The sequence below is a fragment of the Mirounga angustirostris genome, unplaced genomic scaffold, assembly GCF_029215605.1.
Source record: "Mirounga angustirostris isolate CCGP_5_RB_7025 unplaced genomic scaffold, mMirAng1.0.hap1 SCAF_9, whole genome shotgun sequence".
NCBI classification, from domain to species: Eukaryota; Metazoa; Chordata; class Mammalia; order Carnivora; family Phocidae; genus Mirounga; species Mirounga angustirostris.
In genome coordinates, this window is record NW_026991717.1 from 93,912,359 (window position 1) to 93,932,178 (window position 19,820).

Sequence of the window (19,820 nt, forward strand, 5' to 3'; positions counted from 1 at the left end):
ATAGGCACAGGTAAACACAACTTAGTATTTTTTAAAGAGAACAGAATTAATTAAAATATCAAACAATTAACCTAAAGTGATAATGCCTGCCAACATTCACTCATTCGATAAATAATTGAGATCCTCTATCCGTAAAGCTTTTATGTTTATTGTCCCATACATTTTATTCTCCACAACAGGATATTTTTAGGGGTTGAAAGAGGATGACACTAGTAAGTGTATCAGCACAATAGCCATAAAGTAGCACCATCCCAGGTGAATCGTAACATATGTTCACTCTAAGGTGACAGAAAATGGGAATGCAAGACCCAGTCCTTCATTTCTAGGAGTCCACTAAGTGATACAGGAAATAGAAAAACAATATGGTTATTCTATTTTCTTTTTATTTCTATCGTCCTTATCATTATTCAAGATTTTTTTAAGTCTTCCCTTCTGTGATTTTATTTGAAATAGCAAGAAGCTTACTATATCATTACTACTACTATTGTCATTTTATACATGATGAAAATAAATGAAAGGGGGGTTAAATTTATTATTAATTTATTATTAATTTATTATTAATTAATTTAATTAATTTAATTAATTAATTATTAATTAATTATTTATTATTAATTTATTCAGACACATACACACACATACATGCACACACACACACGTTGACAGAGGCACAGAACGGAAGGATTCAGGTGAAAGCCAAGAACACCAAGGATTGATGGCCACCACCCAAAGCTAGAAGAGGCAAGGAAGAATTCTATGCAGAATCACAGAGGGAGTATGGCCTGGCTGACACTTTGATTTTAGAATTCTAGCCTTCAAAACTGTGAGAGAATAAATTTTGTGGTCTTAAGCTACCCAGTTTATGGTACTTTGTTTGGCAGCCCTGGAAAACTAGTAAGATACACAATCATGCAATTTAGGCACCTGTACAATTTTTGGAATTAGGGACCCTTTAGGCTAATATTCGACATTAGCTAATGTAGAATTTATATATCTCATAAAATGTGTTTACAATGCATTTTATATAATAACACACGTAATGCTCCTATGCTATTTGAGAAAACTCCTTCCAAAATGATTGGCTATAATCCATCTTCTTGATGGCACTGTGAAAATTTATTCAAAATTGTCAGTTGTTCTAATTATATATGGTATCGATGCAAATGATCACTTAGATTTGACACTATGCTGCAGACCTAGATGACTAAAAGTTAATCTTAAAGAACACAGACACCCAACAGAAAAGGCACTAACTAACTAAGGATTTTGCTCTGCTCAAGCTTATCCAACATCATTTAATGATTTCTGCCAAAGGCAAGTAAGAAAACAAGAAGGTGCCAGGTTGTACGGGATGTTTCCTCATGTACCATGAGAAGCAGAAAAAGGAAGAAATCAATGTTTGCTGATGGAAAAAGATAAAACTGTCAAGAAAATAAATGTTATTTTAGGTTTTTGTTAAGACTTTGGCATTCAGAGAAAATCAAAATAAAAGATTAATAATTCCTAAAAAAAGAATTGAATCATTCCTAGTAACTGTTTTCTCATTTTTCAGTCCTGGAAATACTCACATTTTACAAGCACTTTCCCCGTGTAGTTTAAGTTAAATTTTTCAGATCACAGAAAGGTTTTTATTCTTTATTGGTTTTTTTGAAGCATCTCTGAGCATTTCAGGGAAAGGCAGTGACAAGCCTAATTCAGAATGAATATGTCATATTTACAATCAGCACTGATATATATTATTAACTACCACTGACAGGATATTCTTTAGCATAGAAATAGATGGGGGGGGTAGAATCTTTCTATTATTGTACTGAAATTATTAAACTTAAATTTGAAACCTCAATGTATTAAAGTCAATTTAAGGAATGCTCTATTAGATTGGAGTTTGAAAATTTAGGTAAATCCAATTCTCTTAATTGGTATCTTTATGTCCTAGCCATAAGTGCAGAGAATATATTTCATTCAATAGGATCACAAGAAGACAACTACTGTATTTGTTTACATGCTACCTTTTGAAAGTAGTAGTGGTGGATATAACTATAAATGACCATTTACAATATGTTGAACATGCCCAAATGACTCATACTTTGTAAATTTTTATTTATCTGTACATATATGTAAGTACATATACATAGTAAGTGTGTGTGTATATATATATATATATGCAAACTGACAGCACATATGTAATATAGACTCAAAAATAGATCAATTAATTTGATTGTCATTCCACCATGAAAAAAAAAATTCACTTCAAAAAAAAAATTCACTTCAGATTATGTTAAGGTTTGTGAATTTAGATTTGTTGACAGCTCAATAACTACTAGGAAAAAAGATTTTAAATTCTGAGGGAAAAAAAAACTATTGTGGGATATCTACCATTTGGAGATCACCTCAGTTAAATAAGACATAACTGAAAACATGCCAATAGGAGTATTATGCTAATAATAAAAATACAAAATCCAATTCATCAATGTGCATTTAATTATTCAGAACTTCTACAGTAAGGAACTCAACTGTTTAACTTAAAATGATACATTTCAACTTTGAACAACACAACCAACAGATTCTCAAATATATGTTAATAGGCAGTATTGATTTCCTTCTATCTCCTGGAAATGCCCTGATAATTTTAAAGCACTTATTTTATGTTAACTACTGTAATAAAATAACGGTTATGATCTTAGCACTCCTACTTATGATACTTTTCATTAAAATATGTAGATTTCAAAAGAAGATATCTAATGTCAAACTTCCACATGATTTGTATAACTACAATTTTGACTGTGTTTTGAGATCCATTTTTTGATCTCTCTGAGGATCAAATTTTGACCATGAGAGGTAAAGCTGTCATACCCAAACAAACCCTCAGTCTGTATTTATAGTCACCAACACATGAAATTCCTTGTGCATGGACTTGCAAACTTTCACTGCTTAGATTTAATTCAAGTAAAAGATGTATTTTTTTTTAAAGATTAGGAGAATAAATTATGAAAATATGGCCTATACCCATGCTAATTATGTTAATAAATGTCCTAAGAAATAAAAGTAAAATTTGATTGAACATCATACCTTTACTAATGACTTATGGCTTTCTTTTATAAGTCTTCAGGAAAAGTAGAAGTATAATAATTCTGATTCACAATTAAGCAACATAAGGTCAGCAGCAAGGATGAAGAATCTAGGGTTAGATGTGTAAATATAGGTCTCATTAGGTTTGAGTCCAGGAAATGGGTACTGTCTTAAAGAACTGCCCCGGGGAAAGAAAGCTTGAGATAAAAGATTACAAGTAGACAGTTTATTTTTGCAATTAATCCTGTGGAAACAGAGTAGAGAATTGTGAATAGCGTAACAGAGAAGGAGGAGAAATCATACAACAAGCTGTTGTTGTGCTAGTCTTTGCAGAAAGTGACTGTGGCTCCATTCTACTGGGGCCCTCTGAGGAACCATGTAGAATGTGTCACAGAATGGCCTGACCAAGCTGGCACATAACAATCAGACCCTACTCCCTACTGACAGAAGAGCCACTTTTCAAATAGCAATTAGTACTCTGCTGTAGAAAGTTTAGTCTTGTTCCAGAATCTAAAGTTGTGTGCTGTGACCCTCTTCTTAGGACTTAAGGAATCCACACAGCATCCTCATCCAACACCAAGTCTGCTAGATTGTAGGACTGCGTGAGCAGCAAAGCAGTTTCCACTAGATCCTGGACTTGCTGCAGAGCCCTCTCTTGTTCTGACACTGATGACTTTTAAAGTTATCTAATAAAGTGACTTGGAACAATGTTTCCAAATGTAATATATTCAGCCTCTAAAATCCAAAAAAGCCTCCACCATATGTTGGGCCTCTTTCTTACAGGAATGGCTGTGAGAAGCAATAACTTTTTTATAACCTTAAATGGAATGATCCTAGCATGCCTCATTGGACTCCAAAAATCTCTACCACCTTGACAGTTCAGTAAAATTTGGAATACTTTATTTCTCACCCTCAGGCACGTTTCTATCTTACTATGGCATCCAAAGTACTTGTTACTTCCTTTTCAGAAGGTCAAAATGACATGATGTAATCAATATAATGTTCTGTAGATGACTGAGACGATCAAGTTCCCTGTGCACTATTATGTTAGAGAGTGAGAGAGATAATCTTGACCGGGGGCAGAGTAGTACATGTAAATTGCTGTCCATCCCATGTAAAAGCAAATTTTAAAATCTTCTTGATGAGAACAGAAAAGCATCCATTGTCAGATGATGAGCTGCATACCAGATAATTTGCTCCAATGAAGACACGGCAGCAGTGTTAATTTGATTGTTTACCATGGTCTTGCATCACCTGCCATAATCCACCTGGCTTTTTAGGTATCTCACATGTGAAAGAAATTGGAATGTGATAGAGACTACCACTCCTTCCTTGTCAAAGCTTGCATGGTCATACCTAACCTCTGAAATTTCTTCTGGGATGCAGTACTACTTCTGATTTAATATTTTGGTTTGGGAGGGACAATTTTACAGGATCCCACTGAGTCCTTCCTACCATATTGACTCTGACTTACTCCACAGATCAGGTAACCAAGGTGGGGATCCTGCCCACTGTTAAAGATGTCCCTCCCAATTATGCATTTGGGAGTCTGGAGAAATAACCATCAACCCACTTCTCTGGGCCAGGACTCCATTTATCATCTGGCTTCTTAAGCCTCCACTCCATGTTAGTATTACAAATCCATTGATTTCAGTGCCAACTCAATCCCTGTTCTTTGAAAAGCCCTCAAAAAGTCTTGGTATTTTTTTTCTTCAATGTAAATTACTATGACAAATGGCCACAAATCCCTTTGGGGAAAGATATTATTTTTGGTGTAAGATTGTAGTGATATTGGTAGACCTTTCCTCAAAGAAATCTGGCTTCCCTTCCAAACAATGAGTGTTGGCTCTGTGAATTAGCTTAGATTAGGAAACCAAATGAGTGATTGTGACTTTTTATTATAGTGGAAAATGTCAACCTCCCCCTTACCTCCTTTTTGTCTATTAATATGAGTCAAGTACCACTCCAGTCAGCTACCTCTATTTAGCCCCTAAAGCCATGATAATCTGTCATCCATCACAAAGCCCTGTAGATAAAGGCAACCTGGTTGCTACTGCAACCTTGCTGTTCATTACACTATTTATATCTACACTGAGTCTGTTGGTGAAGTGTTACCACCCAACCTCTGCCATTTTAGAATCCTATCATCTTGCTGATTTTAGAGATCCTACTTCTACAGCAGCATCCCCTACTGGTCTCCCAAGGACAGTCACCCTTGAGCTTCTCAAAGATGCCAGTGCCCATCTGACTGGTGCATTTCTCATAGTAACAAGAGTATCCCTTGGGAACTCTCTAAAAACAAATCTCATATAATAAATCTATGCTAACATTCCCATCTCCCCAAGCTTTCATTAAGTACATTAACATTTTTTGAGTAATTATCTGTAATGTATGATAAATGTTTCTTATATGCAGAAAGACTATCCATAGAATTAAACAAAAGATGAACTCTGAAATAACTGTAAACAGATTCAGATCTCATAAGGAGCAAAAAAATGGCTATTTGTAATGTAATCCTCATGTAATGAGGATTTTCATTAAATTTTTTCATTAAAATTTTTTTAAAATTCTTTGGTTAATGCTGATATACTGGGAATAAAAAAGTTTCTGCAGTTTTGGAAAGTGTTGAACCAAAAAAGACTTTCCACGTTTTGTATAAAAATCAATGGAAATGCTTTCTTGCAACGGGTTTGCCGCCAGAACACAGGCGTTGTGAAAACCACTGCTCAACCTAAACCAAAATGGGAAAGGAAAAGTCTCACATCAACATTGTCATCACTGGACACGTAGATTCGGGCAAGTCTACCACTACTGGTCATCTGATCTACAGATGTGGTGGGATCGACAAAAGAACTATTGAAAAATTTGAGAAGGAGGCTGCTGAGATGGGAAAGGGCTGAAAAGCTGAACGTGAATGTGGTATCACCACTGATATCTCCCTGTGGAAATTCGAGACCAGCAAGTATTATGTGACCATCATTGATGCCCCAGGACACAGAGACTTTATCAAAAACATGATTACAGGCACATCTCAGGCTGACTGTGCTGTCTTGATTGTTGCTGCTGGTGTTGGTGAATTTGAAGCCAGTATCTCCAAGAATGAGCAGACCCGTGAGCATGCCCTTCTGGCTTACAACACTGGGTGTAAAACAACTAATTGTTGGTGTTAACAAGATGGATTCCACTGAGCCAGAAGAGATACAAGGAAATTGTTAAGGAAGTCAGCACCTACATTAAGAAAATTGGCTACAACCCCAACACAGTAGCGTTTGTGCTAATTTCTGGTTGGAATGGTGACAACATGGTGGAGCCAAGTGCTAACATGCCTTGGTTCAAGGGATGGAAAGTCACCCGTAAAGATGGGAATGCCAGTGGAACCACACTGCTTGAAGCCCTGTATTGCATTCTGCCCCCAATTCGTCCAACTGACAAGCCCTTGCGTCTGCCTCTCCAGGACGTCTACGAAATTGGTGGTATTGGTACTGTCCCTTGGGCCGAGTGGAGACTGGTGTTCTTAAACCTGGCATGGGGGTCACCTTTGCTCCAGTCAATGTTACATCTGAAGTAAAGTCTGTTGAAAAGCACCATGAAGCTTTGAGCAAGGCTCTTGCTGGGGACAATGTGGGTTTCAATGACAAGAACATATCTGTCAGATATGTTCGTCGTGGCAATGTGGCTGGTGACAGAAAAAATGACCCACCAATGGAAGCAGCTGGATTCATGGCTCAGGTGATTATCCTGAACCAGCCAGGCTAAGTCAGTGCAGGATATGCACCTCTGCTGGATTGTCACACAGCTCACATTGCTTGCAAGTTTGCTGAGCTGAAGGAGAAGATAGATCGTCGTTCTGGAAAAAAAGCTGGAAGATGGTCCCAAGTTCTTGAAATCTGGTGATGCTGCCATTGTTGATATGGTTCCTGGCAAGCCTATGTGTGTTGAGAGCTTCTCTGACTATCCTCTGGGCCGTTTTGCTGTTCGTGACATGGGACAGATGGTTGCTGTGGGTGTCATCAAAGCAGTGGGCAAGAAGGCAGCTGGAGCTGGCAAGGTCACCAAGGCTGCCCAGAAAGCCCAGAAGGCTAAATGAATATTATCTCCAATACCTGCCACCCCAGTCTTAATCAGTGGTGGAAGAACGGTCTCAGAACTCTTTGTGTCAATTGGCCATTTAAGTTTAATAGTAAAAGACTGGTTAATGATAACAATGCATCATAAAACCTTCAGAAGGAAAGGAGAATGTTTTGTGGACCATTTGTTTTTTGTGTGTGTGTGTGGAAGTTTTAAGTTATTAGTTTTTAAATTCAGTACTTTTTCATGGAAACAACTTGACCAAAAATCTGTCACAGAATTTTGAGACCCATTAAAACAAAAGTTTAATGAGAAAAAAAGAAAAATCAGTGGAAACAAAACTACTCGAAGGTATGACTTCAACCATCAGAAAGACTGTAAGCACTTCCTCCTAAATGAGCTGTGGTGAGTATATTTATTTACCCATGTAGCCATGAACTTAAAGAAGATGTAGATCTCCAGGAGAAAAGACTAGGTGTGTGTATAAGTCTGTGGGAGGACAGATGATGAAGGTAGTTATTGACATGAAGTTTGTGATTAATATATTTTTGAGTACAATAAATCCTAAAGCTTTTCCTACAACCTATCCAAAGAGTCACTGCAAAAATATTAGTTGTTTTAGTTGGAGAGTCTCTTACATGATGCAGCAGACAGATCTAGCCTAGATAGATTTATCATAGATGAAAAAAGTACACTGTATTGAATTCCATAAACCATGAGAAGGAATAGATGTAATATTTGATGATCTCTGTTTAGATAACAGATTCCAATTCTGCCTGTTAATTGGACATAAATCCAAAAATCGAATACATTTATTTTTCATGTACATGCATTAATATTATTGTAAGAAATTTAACTGACTCAGAAAAAATATATGGAAATATGAACCAAGATGTACAAAATATTTGCAAAGGACAACACACAGATAGTAGTAATGGTTTCAAACTGAAAAACCTGTTATGAAGGTTTGCTAAGATTTTCATTATGGTAAGTTTATCACTTTAAAATCTACATATGAAATTAACAAGGATAAAACATCAATAACTCAGCAACCATCTTGACAGTTAAGAATACATTTGTATAGGGGCACCTGGGTGGCTCAGTTGGTTAAGCGACTGCCTTTGGCTCAGGTCATGATCCTGGAGTCCCGGGATCGAGTCCCGCATCGGGCTCCCTGCTCAGCGGGGAGTCTGCCTCTCCCTCTGACTCTCCCCCTCTCATGCTCTCTCTATCACTATCTCTCTCAATAAATAAATAAAAATCTTTTAAAAAAAAGAATACATTTGTATAGCAATCAAATGACTGATATGATCTCATTTTAAAATTGAGAAATAGTCTTACCCTTATTTTTTTTTAATTTAAAAATCAAACAATCTCTAAGGATGAGCTGTAATAAACTAGTAGACAATTTTAATGCTTCTTAGGGTAGTATTTTGGATATACATAATTTTTTCAAAGAATGATTTTCAAAAATATTTTAGTGATGAGAATATTCAAAAGAAATCTTACCCCAAAAGCCAGCATATAAAACACATAAATGTAGAGCTATTTTGGCTTGATGTACATTTTTGTTTTTGTTTTGTTGTCTTTGAAAAGAGAAAGAACGCCTCCCAAATATGCATACCTATGTTTGTTACTGAAACAAATTCAAAGACCTTTACATTATACTTATTACAATAGAACTGTCTTCCAGTTTGAGAAGTTTGAAATATTCAAAGTGTCCTACTGAGAAGTTCTTTGTAGAAGTTTTCCATACTTTCTACCACATGGTTTCATGGCAAGAAAAATGCAATGTAATTAAAATTTCAGCATTTATTTGGGTGGGAGGTATGAAAAGCTCATTTTCAACATCAAAGAAAAGAGAAAAATGCTTGAGGCCAATCAAGGAAATACTGAAAAACAACAACAAAGGAGTGACTTGCTTTCCTATATAGCAAAGCATAAAATAAAGCTACAGGAATTAAAATAGCATGGCACCATATAAGAAGGGATAACTAGAATGATAAAATAATGCAATTTTTGTTCATGATAAAGATAGAATTTTAATAACTTTTAAAAATGCTTTAATGTTTAACATTAAACATTATATAATGTTAGAATGTCTTTTTTTTTTTAAAGATTTTATTTATTTATTTGAGAGAGAGAGAATGAGAGACAGAGAGCATGAGAGGAAAGAGGGCAGAGGGAGAAGCAGACCCTCTGCTGAGCAGGGAGCCCGATGTGGGACTCGATCCCGGGACTCCAGGATCATGACCTGAGCTGAAGGCAGTCGCTTAACCAACTGAGCCACCCAGGTGCCCTGTTAGAATGTTTTTAAAAGTTCTCATTACAAGAAAAAATTTTTATAACCACGTATGGGGACAGATGTTAATTAGACTTAACTGTGGTGATCATTTCTCAATGTTTACAAATACCAAATCTTTACATTATACACCTGAAACTAATATAATGTTCTATGTCAACTGTACCTCAATTTTTTTAAAAAAGAGAAAAAAATAGCATTTTAAAGATAGCATTTTTATTGTTAGAGTTATAGTTAGAGTCTAAGTATAAATTACTTAGAAACAATAAAAATCCAGCATATGTTTTATTATGTAGGGTGGAATGTTAACTATCCTGTCTGGATTAGGGCAGAGGGAAGAAGAAAGAGAGAGAACACTAGACTAATATTCACACTATGGACAACATGTTTCCTAATGATTAAATCATCAAGTACATAAGTAACTAGATAAGCTGTTACTTAAAAAGAAAGCATACGATGTAAGATACACTGATATGAAAGAGATCTACTAAACTAGGGACAAAATTCGTAAACCAAAGTTGAAAAGATTAAAATGATTCATCTTTTAAAAAACAAAAATCTCTGGGTAAAAGTAACACAAACAATATTAAAAGACAAATATTGTCTGGTAGGTAAAATTTGCAACATATTTTGCAGACACTGAATTTATTTTTATAGTACATAAAAAGTCCCTGCAGGTCCACAAGAAGACAAGCAGCTAACCAATAAGAGAAGAGAAGTAGATAAAAATAATCAATAGATGAAGAAGATGAACAAATGATTGATACATGTGTGGGAATATGTTCAAATTGACTAGTAATTAAGAAAATGAAAATTTAAATTTCACTGGAATGTAATTCACCCTCTCACATCAAATTGGCAAAAATATTAAAGATTCACTTATACTAAGGAAGCAAGTAAAAGTCACTTTCAACTTTGGCTAAATTCCGTTTTGAAGAAGGAAACTATCCTACAATGATGCTGGCATACATGTAATAAAGATGTGCATAAACACATATACATTCCAGAAGTGTTCACTAAATTATTATTTGTAATAGTAAAAATCCATAAGTAATTCAATTTTGAACAAAATAGCAGCAATTACATATATCTAGTGCATGCATACAGAGTACAATTCAGGCTTTGTGAGGATAATGCTCTAAGTCAGTACTTCTCAAATTTTAGTGTACATCAGAATCACTCAGAGGGCTTGTGACAACACAGATTGCTGGCCCCAACACAGGAGCTTCTGACATGATGGGCACAAGAACTTTCATTTCTAACCAGTTCTCTCCAGGGATCACCCATTGAGAACCACTAGGCTGGATCTATACTTGCTGATTTGGACACATGGCCAAGTGAAAAATTCTAGTCACAGAACAATATTTTTCATTATCTAATTTAAAAATGAAAATAAAACATTAACATATATAATCATATTTATGGAAATGCACTAAACAAGGACTGCAAGATAATACATGCAACTATTTAATGTTAATTTCTGGGAGGTGGGTGGGAGAGTGATGGGGAATATTCAAGTTAAATATCTCATTGTTTAAGTCATTTACAAGAGAACTATATTCACAATTCATTTGGTATTAATGTGATAATATTGAAAGAGTAGAGAGGAAGGAAAGAAGGAAGAAAAGAAGGGAGCAAGGGAGGGAGGGAGGGAAAAAGAAAACAAGGAAGAGAAAGAGAGTGGGTAGCTGAATCCTGAAATTGTGGGCATCTAGAGGTAATATTAGGTTGGTAGGTTTACCAACAAATCTTTACCTCCCTTCTTTCTTATCTCTCCATCTATCTTTATAATAAACTCTCATTAAATGAAGTAGTCTGAACATAGTTCTAGTCCCTGCAAGCTAAAAAAAAAAAAAGGTAATTAGCAGAGATGTAAAGGCTCTGCAGAGTATTAAAACACAGAAATATTGAAATTTATTTAAATGCATCTAATTTAAAGTAGACTGTAAGCTAAGAACCATTTTTTTTCAACCTACTTATTTTGATACTTACATATTCAATTCTAGACATTAAGTCTAAGTATAAATTGCTTAGAAACAATAAAAATCAAGCATATGTTTTATTATGTGTCTATATAATGCTTATTACATGCCAAGTACATATACATATATATGTATATATACATAATACACATACCTATATATTTACAATCTACATTTAACTCTCGAAAGGAGTCTATGATCTAGGCATGATGGTTACCATCATCCCTTTTATACAGATAAGAAACCTGAGGCAGAGAGAGCCGAGAGGTTGAGGAACTTTCCCAATGTCACACCAGCAGGCCCCGTGGATCCAGGGTTATATCCAGGCAGTCTGGGTCCAGGGCCATGCTATGAGCCATGGCATTGTACCTTCCTCTCCTTCATTTATTTCCCTTGGATACAGTATTACCCTCAGGCCATTCCATATTGCCAGATGATATATTTTTGGAGAAAATTTTTTAAAATCTAGAAAAAAATGCTGCCTTTGAATACTTCTAGAGATGGAGACTTTATGATTCTCGTTGCCACAAGAATAGGCAACAGAGAAATCTCCTGAAGAGTGCAGTGAGGAGCTTCTCTCTCCCACAGCATTCCCAACTGTTATCATATTCACGTTAGACAAAGCGGCAAGAAAGACAATCCAGCTTCATGATACCAGCCAAGAAAACCCACCCTCAGGACCAGCTGCCACTAGCATGCCCTTTAGTGTTTGGCCGGGATGCCAGAGCCCAGCTGTTCTGTCAGCTTTCCTTACACAGTTTATTGACAAAGAAGAGGCCCCATTAATTTTTCAAACAGGCAACAGAAATGGAAACTGACTCACCTGCAAATACCTGAATTAACTTCTAGGAATGAAGAAATAACACTACTGAAATAAATTTTTCTTAGGGTCAGAACACACTGAAATTGTTCCAGCAATGGAATTGCTTAGAAAAAATAAAATAAGGTAATAATCTACTCCTTGTTCCAGAACTTATTTTGGATTGGCCAGACATCAGAGATTACACTCCAGATTGTGAATCGTTACAGAGAAAAATGTATGGAGAAAATAAGAAATTCCTAGTATTAAGGGAAGATAATTTTATCTATTAATTTTCAGTTAAAAGCAAATGTTATAATTTGCAATTTAAGCCACTGTGAATTTTAATTTTTAATATTTTTAATAATAACTATTTTAATAACTATTTTTTCTAGATTACTTTTTACTAACAGTGTAGCATTAAGTTTTATTAAACATATTTTACCATTTTAGTTCTAGTTATGGTCTTATCTTTCAATCTCTGGCTACATTCTGTGAAGTTCATATGCTTATTTTTATTTGTCGCTTGAGTCAAAATGGTAAGGTTGAACATCTTTGAGTAGTAAGAGTTAAGGATGGTAGGAGCAAAAGACAAGATTAAAATGATGAGTTCATAAAATCTCCACATTGCTCCTTACTTTCTTCTATGCAGTGGTATTAGCTGGATTTTTTTTTTCTTCCTGCAACACTAATACTTAAAATATGTAACTTTGCTACCAAATGAGACCTCTTTTCCATCGTAGTGTTTGTGCTGATTACCGGTGTATATTTTGAACTAGACATGTTAAATATATGACAGTAAGAATTGGCAGTTAATGACTAAGACATCCTGAATATTCTGTATTATATTGGAATTTTTTACATCATAAATACACACTATATTACCTCTGCCTAACCCTTTCTTTCACTCCTACAAACTTTTTCTCTGCTCATTATTTATAATTTTAGTGCCCTTTGAAAAGTCTCAATTTCTGTTCCTGCTATTAAAGTAGCTTATGAAAACTGTAGCAGATGACTCTGAAAGTGAATGCATACACCTGCAAACATTTGTTTTTAAAAAGTTTTCTATGAATATAATGACTAGGAGGAAGGAAAGTACATGTGACCTCGTGCACCACATTCTTCAGAACAAATGCTTCTTCGGCTGCAATTATGTCATCATGAAATCATGCTCCACATTCTAAAATAAACTCATTGCCATATGAATTGTTATCTGACTGAGATATTTTTGTAGTTGTCTTTTAACAGCTTCCTTAGAAGTGTCTTCCAAATTTCTCACAATACCAAAACAAAAATTTCTTTCTTCATCTTATCCAAGTGAGTACGACAAGCATGAATGTTCAGCAATCACCACCCTTATCCTGCATTGCACACACACAATTACTTGAATTTCTCACACACAAACACACACACACATGATTTTTTAGCTAAATCTTCTAAAATATACATTTTTGGCTTCCAAGAAAGATCAAAGAGAGTTTTCCTCAATGTCACAGTTCGGGACTCACCTGTGGACGTGGATGTCCTGTGACCAGACAGGTCAGTTCTAGTGTTTCTCCTTCCCGTATAGTATAGACCCTTTCCGAGTAGCGCTCCTCCTCAATGTTACAGGCCAAGCCTGAATGCACAATACGAACCGTTGGGGGAGCTGTCAAGTCAGGAAGAAGAGAGACAAGATACATAAAAAAATAAGTCAACTGTCCTCCCATGAATCATCCTGGTTGTAAGAGCAATTCTTATTAGACTTTACCAGTTAGATCCATCAGGCTTAACGTTTGAGCAACCCCAAGGGATTAAAGGTATTGCTGGACAGAAAGCTTCAAACTTATCTAACAAGTCACCAAGACACTCTGAAAATGGCAAAGGGAAACAGGATGGTGGGAGAACAATGGTGACATAGGAAATCATCATTACAAGACTACATGATAAAATCTGAATGCTAAAAAGTGAGAGGTCCCTTTCTTTCGGAAACCCAAAATTTAATATAGTAAAGGATGCTGTTCAAATTCCAGGTAGTGCAAACTCAAAAGACCATTAGAAAGGGAAAAAAATTGTATGAAATACATTGGCATTTTTCTGTTAATAAGCCTCGTGGTGCAAATAGGGAGCTAACTCAAATAGGAATGAGAAGATTTGATTATGAGGAACTGAAACCAACTTGGTTTTCAACATTTATAGATTCCTGTGTTGATATGAGCAAAAGATGATCACTGAATTAAGCTACTGAAGAAGGCAAGAAATCATTAATGCCCAAGTATAACTTACGGGAAAATTCCTTCTGGAAAAATGTGTGTTCTGAAAGTAACATAAAAGAAAGTTTCCAATATCTAATACTTCGTTTTATATAACCAAATGTATAGAACACTCAATAGTATTTAACAACTGAAAAGAACATATTTTATTAACCTCAAGTTCAAGCAGAAACTAAAGGATAGAAAAGCCTATTTATGGATAATAGAACAACTGGGTATTTCAAGATTTTTCTGGATATCCAAGCAGATCCTGTTCAACATTCAAATTCAAGATTCCATTCTCCAATACGCCGCATCAAATGAAAAGCAAAAATTTCCAAAAGAAGGATAAGAAGAGGAGAATTTAGTAGTTCTTACATTCACTATGCACAAAAAGCTCCCCAGAAACTATCTTAAAGTACAGATTTCAGAGGTACATCCAGAAATCTGTTATGTATGCAGAAAAACCTAGGAATCTGCATTTTTGCCCAACCCCCAAATGATGACAATGCTAGTGCTACTTAGACCAGATTACTAGGAATAATTTTCTAAAACTTACAGATGTTTGTTGACTAAAGGAAAATACTCCAAGGGATAAAATATCCTTTTCCTTTTTTTTTTTTTTTTAATTTTATTTATTTATTTGACAGAGACAGAGACAGCGAGAGCAGGAACACAAGGAGGGGGAGTGGGAGAGGGAGAAGCAGGCTTCCTGCTGAGCCGGGAGCCCGATGCGGGGCTCAATCCCAGGACCCTGGGATCATGACCTGAGCCGAAGGCAGACGCTTAACCAACTGAACCACCCAGGCGCCCTATCCTTTTCCTTTTAATATTTTCAAGTAAATAACTTCATGCTGTGCATTATTTCACTGGTTTGGAAAATTAAGTGATGCTCAAACAAATCAAATGTTTTGTTTGGTCTATAAAACCAATTTATCAAAAAAATTATTTTACCATGTCTTTGGACACTGTCTAGACACTATAATAATTTGTTTAGTTTTATGACATTAGAAATTTTTATCTGCAGTGTTTTTCTGGGTGTTCTGATATATTTCACACAATGTTTCCTATAAATCATTTCCTACAGTGATCAGATTTAAACTTCAATTTAGATAAGTAATACTAGAGAGCTACTTATTTTTAAACATCTGTCATGTAAACTATATATATTATAGAGGTTAACAAACTGATGACGATAAATAAAAATTTGCAAAATATAAATAGAAAATATAGATTCATTACTTTGAAATTTATTTCTATGCCAAATTTAGCTTAATAAGTGATAGCACACATTTACTAATACATCTAATTATAGAGTAACATGACATTTTTCCAGATTAATTTACATGTTATTTTTGTTTTAATTTCAAATCAATGAATAGCATTGTTATTTTTAAGCTATATCTTTCCAAAGCATCATTATGCAAATAAGTAGCTTTATTTAAAACATTTAAATTATACAGGAAGCACATTGTGTTCATTTACAAGGGTTAATTTTCTGCTATTTTCTTCTATATTTTAACACATTCTTGGAAAAGGTAATCGCCTATATATTGTAATCATTATGAACCTACCATCTCTCTTATGGGAGGGTGGAATATTCTGCCAAATTTTAGGAGTGGAAGGTGTATTTTTCCTAGTATGCATTAAAATATATGCTGAGTACTTTTGCTGGTCAACGATAAGGTGAATATTTTGGAAGCTTCCAAGAACTCTTTTGGTCTGCAGAAAGCTCAACTGAAAAGGTCTTAGCTCATCCAGGTCATCGCTCTTATTTCCAAATTGAGGACATCAAGTGACCTGCTCACAGGCCTGCAGGTAGTTGTGGCCTAAATGAGAGCAGAACCAGCGGTCCTTTGTTCTTTTCTCTACTTCATGCTATTAAAACTATGTCTGACATAGTTAAATTAGGGTTCTAAGTAACTCCTAAACTAGATGTACCCTAAGACTAGGGGAATAAAAAAAGACTGAGAAACTGTTCATGAAGTCGTTAGAGCACCATAAGTAGGTGAGCAATATAAATAGTATAAATGCTGCAAAAAATGAAATGTAACATTCTTTCAATTCACCATCCTGCCTCCAGTCTCTGCCAAACCCAGGAAATCTCACAACTGTCAAAATAATATTTTGTAATTCCTATTTTCATCATGTCCTTTTCCTGCCTAAGGATTCATGATGTCTCTCTACGAGACTGTTTCACAGAGTTTAATGTCTCTAGGTGCTCTGTAAATGTCCTCATACTGACTATACAACCCGAAATCCTACTTTTCTGTAACATCAGCCCAACGTCAGTGGGAAGGTAAAGAGCACTGAAATTTTAAGACTTTGATCTCATACACGGACTTTCAAGCATATATTTATTCAGCAACTGCTATACACCACATACGAGAATGTTTGCTCACAATATTCTCCCATCTAGAATTTCCAGACTGATATTTAGATCAATGTTCCTGACAACTTCTTAGATTATTTAGCAATGATTTTATTTTCTTGTCTTCAGGAGATAGGCACTGCCCAGTGATTTTGCTTTTTCTTAACACATTAACTTTATATTAAGCACATCGTTGCCAGGTTGGAGCATCATTTTAGGCATCTGTTCCATACCACATGATTCAGAGCACAGAGTAGGTTTATATTTAATAATTTATTTTAACTTAATAATTAATCTGTAATTTATGGTTTAGCAAATATCACTATAATGACACCAACATCCTGTTTCAGCAAAAATATCAACTATCATGGCACTGAATTTACTTACTGTAAATATAAATGCAATTTGCAGTACTATAACTGAAGCAAGTCATCTTTTATCCTCTGCCTTGTTGAAAAAAGCCTCAATTCATCATCCTGAAATTGGACTAAGGGTTATGATCCCCTTTGCCCTGTAGAGTCAGCAATGAATTAAAATGTTAAAATATTGCATGAGACTCATATTCATCCAAATTTGTTTGAAGTAAACCAAATCCCATTACATAAAATCTTTCCTAACACTAATCACATCAACTCCCTTAATTCGAGTAAATTGGCTTTGGGTTCAAAAAGTCAGCCTAAAAGGGCAAAAGAGAGACATTCTTTTATCTTGTTAGAATATATTTTTGAAAGTTAAACCAAATTCTCTCTGTATTCTGTTGGAGAAAGAACACAAATAAATTATTCTCCAATGGCAACAACCAGGAGAATTTGTAGGCTTTCATTCTCATATACAGACTTTCAAGCATATATTTACTGAACAACGGCTTTAGATCAGGCATGAGGCTATGTTCTGGGGATATAAAACTTAATACTATGAGCTGTAACTTTTAGCAGCTTACAGCCTATTGGATCTGTCCAATTTAGAAGGAAGGAAGGAAGGAAGGAAGGAAGGAAGGAAGGAAGGGAGGAAGGAAGGAAGGAAGGAAGGGGGGGAGGGAGGAGGGAAGGGAGGGGGAGGGAAGGAAGGAAGAGAGGGAGGGAGGGAGGAAGGAAGGGAGGGGGAGGGAAGGAAGGAAGAGAGGGAGGGAGGGAAGAGGGAAGGGAGGGAGGGAGGAGGGAAGGAAGGAAATAAGGAAAGAACAATTACAGTTGAACAGGATACATACTCTAACAGAAGAAAGTGAAGAGTAGTGTAAGAGGACAAAGCAGAAGATGCCTCAATCTGCCTGGAGGGTTCCAACATGTTTCACAGGGTCAGTGACATGTAACCTAGGTCTGGAAAGATGCATGTGGAGGGAACAAAGGGAACGGACATTCCAGAGAGAGGAAGCAGTGTGTTCAAAGGCATGTCTGCAAGAGACTGCCGGCAGTGTTTAGGAAATAACTACATAAAATGTGGTCCATGTCGTCTATAACTTACTCTGAATTTTGACGCTGGTGCCACTCTCTCAAGTTGCCATCATGTGTCCAGACACAGCAGAGACGCTGTATGGCTCTGGGAATGGAAATGAGGACAGAGACCTACTTTAGAGGTTTTGCTGGACAGGAGTTGAAGATTAACTGAGTGTGGGGTGAAGGAGGAGGAGTTAAGATGACACTGAAGTTTACACCTTGGTTAACTAGGTAAAAGATGAGTTTTTATTTTATTTTTTTTTAAGATTTTATTTATTTCACAGAGAGAGAGAGCGAGAGCAGGAACACAAGCAGGGGGAGTGGGAGAGGGAGAAGCAGGCTTCCCGTGGAGCAGGGAATCCCATGCGGGGCTCGATCCCAGGACCCTGGGACCATGACCTGAGCCAAAGGCAGACGCTTAACGACTGAGCCACCCAGGTGCCCCAAAGATGATTTTTTTTAAAGATTTATTTATTTGTTTGAAAGAGAGAGAGCAGGGGAGAGGAGCAGAGGGAGAAGGAGAAAGAGTCAAAAGCAGACTCTGCACTGAGCCCTTGGAGCCCGAGGAGGGGCTCAATCTCACAACTCTGAGATAAGGACTCTGAGATCACAACCTGAGCTGAAACCAAAAGTGAGATGCTTAAGTGATTGAGCCACCCTGGTGCCCTAAAACATCATTTTTTTAATAGAAAATGCTCTCTTGAGCAACTGGCTGGCTCAGTTGGTAGAGCATGCAACTCTTGGTCTCAGGGTCATGAGTTTGAGCCCCCTGTTGGGCCCAGACCCTATTTAAAAAAAAAAAAAAAAGAAAGAAAGAAAATGCTCTCTTGATCACTATGGACTCCACATTATTCATGCGTGGGAAAGATTTGAGATGAGAAGTTCTGAGCCCAAATCATGGAGGGCTTTGTTAGAGTAAGGACTTAGCTGCAAAGCATTTTTGAACGAGACACCTTTCTCCAATAGCAGTCCGGTACGAGGCACTGTTTCTGAAGGACACATTGCTTTTAGCCAGTAAATAGGTTTGGTATTAGGAGTTTTCTCACATCTAAGAACCCCAAGTAAGAGCTCTGTACTTTGGTAGGTCCCTCAAATCCCTGATGCAAATACTCTTTGAGAATTCAAGTTGCCAATATAAGCTTGACACTCTTCAACACGAGTCAAGAAGACAGCTTATTCTTGATGTAGATCACAGATCTCCTAGGATAGGCAGTGTGGAGAGAGGGATGCTCAGTGGCCCCCCCTTAGAAGCCCTGGGGAAGACATCAGTGAGCCACCCTGCACCAGCATCCCTCACACATTCTGTCAAGAGACAGAGGCCCAGAGACACAGAGACAGAGAGAGAGAACGTCTCACACCTTACTGCTCTCATGCATCAAAGATAATACAGTTGACACTTAACACCATTCTTAGCAAGCATTCCGTTTTGCTTTTAAAGCAAACATAACAATAATCAAATTTCTTTCCATTTTTCTATTGATTTAAGTGATTACATGCTTTCATAAAACACTTCTTAGTCTTCTACATCTTACATTTAGCTAATTGAAATTGCCAATAATTGGCCTCTT

At 36.2% G+C, this 19,820-nt stretch overlaps 1 protein-coding gene and 1 pseudogene across 1 annotated transcript in view; one reads left to right on the top strand and one right to left on the bottom strand.

Annotated features, from left to right (window-relative positions):
• The window catches only part of MDGA2 (MAM domain containing glycosylphosphatidylinositol anchor 2), an 800,528-nt gene that overhangs the window by 440,418 nt on the left and 340,290 nt on the right, over window positions 1-19,820 (bottom strand). The window contains exon 2 of the mRNA XM_045900785.3: window positions 13,726-13,865. Within this exon, the coding sequence (XP_045756741.2) occupies window positions 13,726-13,865 (140 nt within the window). The remainder of the gene's footprint in view (window positions 1-13,725; window positions 13,866-19,820) is intronic.
• On the top strand, window positions 5,767-7,442 carry LOC123861555 (elongation factor 1-alpha 1-like; annotated as a pseudogene).